The sequence below is a fragment of the Vitis vinifera genome, chromosome 16, assembly GCF_030704535.1.
Source record: "Vitis vinifera cultivar Pinot Noir 40024 chromosome 16, ASM3070453v1".
Taxonomy (NCBI): Eukaryota; Viridiplantae; Streptophyta; class Magnoliopsida; order Vitales; family Vitaceae; genus Vitis; species Vitis vinifera.
In genome coordinates, this window is record NC_081820.1 from 23,338,892 (window position 1) to 23,341,207 (window position 2,316).

Here is a 2,316-nt window from a genome sequence, read left to right on the forward strand (position 1 = left end):
AGCTAGTAACATCCGTACGCGGAGTGTCAGTGCATGAGAGTCAGAGAAAAAAGCCAAAACAAAAATAAATGAAAAGATGAGTGGTTTTGTAGTGAAAGAAACCACTGGCTCAATCCACAAAACCACCTTTTCTGGGACTCCACTCCAAAACCGCCATTGTTACACACCCTCTATAAACAGGGCACAGTCCGTATCAGTCTTCTCCACACCAGCTCTTTCCTTTCTCTGAACTTTGAGGTTTCTTTCTGATTAGTGAGCGACGTTGTTAGCCCTTCTTCTCTCTAATTTAGGGTTTTTTCAGGTCGAAATTTGAGCGAAAATGAGTAATGATTGGGACCTCTCTGCCATTGTCAGAAGCTGCTCCTCCAGTGCTGGTCATAAGGTCATAGCCAGAAACACACTGGAAGAGAGCTTCTTACACCCGGATGAGTTTGCCATTGATTTATCTCCTCCTCCTTCTCCTGTTCTAATTGATCCCAAAAATGAATTGGACGACCCTTTTGACGAATTATCTCATGTTTATAAACCCTTCTACCGGAGGGTTCAGCCTACCACCGCCGCAGCTGCCGCCATCGTCGCCACCCCGGTGGCTGCTGATTCTACAATTAGAGGATCGGAAAAGAAACGCAGACGAAAGGAAGTGCAACAACGAACAAACGCTGCCACTCCTATTGTCGATGCACCTGCTATTCCAATTAATGCTGCAGTTCAACCAGAAGCGCCGCAGCAGCAACAACAGAATGAGAATGATGGGGTTGGATCTCAAGCGCCTCGGGGAAGACGGTAACTCATTTTTCATGGGTTTGGTGTCGAAAAGAATTCCGTAATCTTTGAAATCTCCGGTTTTGCTTGCTTTTTTTTTGTTACAGGAGAAAGCAGCCGAGGCTGGTGATGAAGATGAATGCGGAGTCGCTGTCTACAGACTCATGGAGTTGGAGAAAATATGGACAGAAGCCGATACAGGGCTCCATAACTCCAAGGTTTGTTTCTGAATTTTTGAATTTTACTTTTCATCAGAATTTCAGGCATATTTCTAATTCATTTCATTTTGAGAAGCAGAAGCTACTATCGCTGCAGCAGCTTCAAAGGTTGTGCAGCTAGAAAGCAAGTGGACCTAAGCGAAGAGGAGCCGGACGTGTACATCGTCACCTACATCGGCGATCACACCCACCGCCGCCCCGGAGGCTGGAGATCCGACGTCGGAACAACCGAAAAAGTCTCCGCCTCCCCCACCTCCGACAATACCCCGAAACCAGACACTGAAGACAATAATGAAGACACCGAACCATGGTGTGAAGCCCAAGAAGACGATGATGATATTGTCATGGCCATGCATGCACTCGACTCAACGGGATCGGCCTCTACCAGCAGCCAACCTCAGTCTCCACCCAAAAATTCCGTCAGCACCGCCGGAGAATCTGTTTAGATCGCCCTCAAACGTCAGGACGAATCAATAGATTTTTCCCGATCTTTTCCTTTTTGCTCTTTTCGTAGGATAAATATGAAGGAAAAGAAAAAAAAAAAAGGCCCTCTCTACTTTTTCTTCCATTAAATTCAACAGACTGTGACGACAAATTGATAAAATCATGGAGTTTGTCCCTTTGTTTTTGTTCACTGTACTAGTCTAAAAAAATTGGGCAGGTCCTCGGAAAATTTACAAAGTCAAAGCCCCGTCTAAAGTCTAACTTGGGGCTCAATTGGTAATAATTATAAAAAAAAACGTTTTTAATTTTACAAATATTTTAAAAAAATAAAAAATTTTAAATGTAAAAAAAAAAGAATAAAAATGCTTGTAAAATCATTATCAAATGAAATATAGAAATAGAAATAAAAGTGGAATTAATATATGATTGATTTTATTTATATTTTACTAATTAATTGTATTTTAAAAAGCTATAAGAATTAGTGATAATTTTGACTTTTGGGAAGTATTCCATTAAATGTCTTAGTAAAAGTAAGAATATCTATTTTTAAGCATATAAATGAACACATAAATCAGGTTGAGAAGTGTGGGACCCAAATTTAATGGTCCAAATAAGCATCTTGAAAAGTTATGCATGATCATCACCCTCATTGTTAGTTCGATACAAGTTGTCCAATTGAAGTAAGACATTAAAGCTTACTTTTAATGTTTTTGATAATATTTTATATTTAAATTCAAATTTTTATTAACTTAAGATGACTTCTTGTGAAGTTATAATAAGTTTAGCTTTTAAGTTGTAATATTAAGTTATTTTAGCACCGTATATATTATGGTGTTGTTTAATTTTAAGGTTATTTGATTAAAATGATCATTGAAAACCCGATTTTAGAAAT

At 39.0% G+C, this 2,316-nt stretch overlaps 1 protein-coding gene across 1 annotated transcript; it reads left to right on the forward strand.

Moving 5' to 3' along the window:
- Positions 1-225: 225 nt before the first annotated feature.
- LOC104882212 (probable WRKY transcription factor 27) lies at positions 226-1,583 on the forward strand. The gene is made up of 3 exons (XM_010664486.3): positions 226-783; positions 870-980; positions 1,060-1,583. Exons 1-3 carry the CDS (start codon positions 320-322, stop codon positions 1,424-1,426), a joined length of 942 nt encoding a protein of 313 aa, XP_010662788.2. The 5' UTR covers positions 226-319; the 3' UTR covers positions 1,427-1,583.
- Positions 1,584-2,316: the final 733 nt, after the last annotated feature.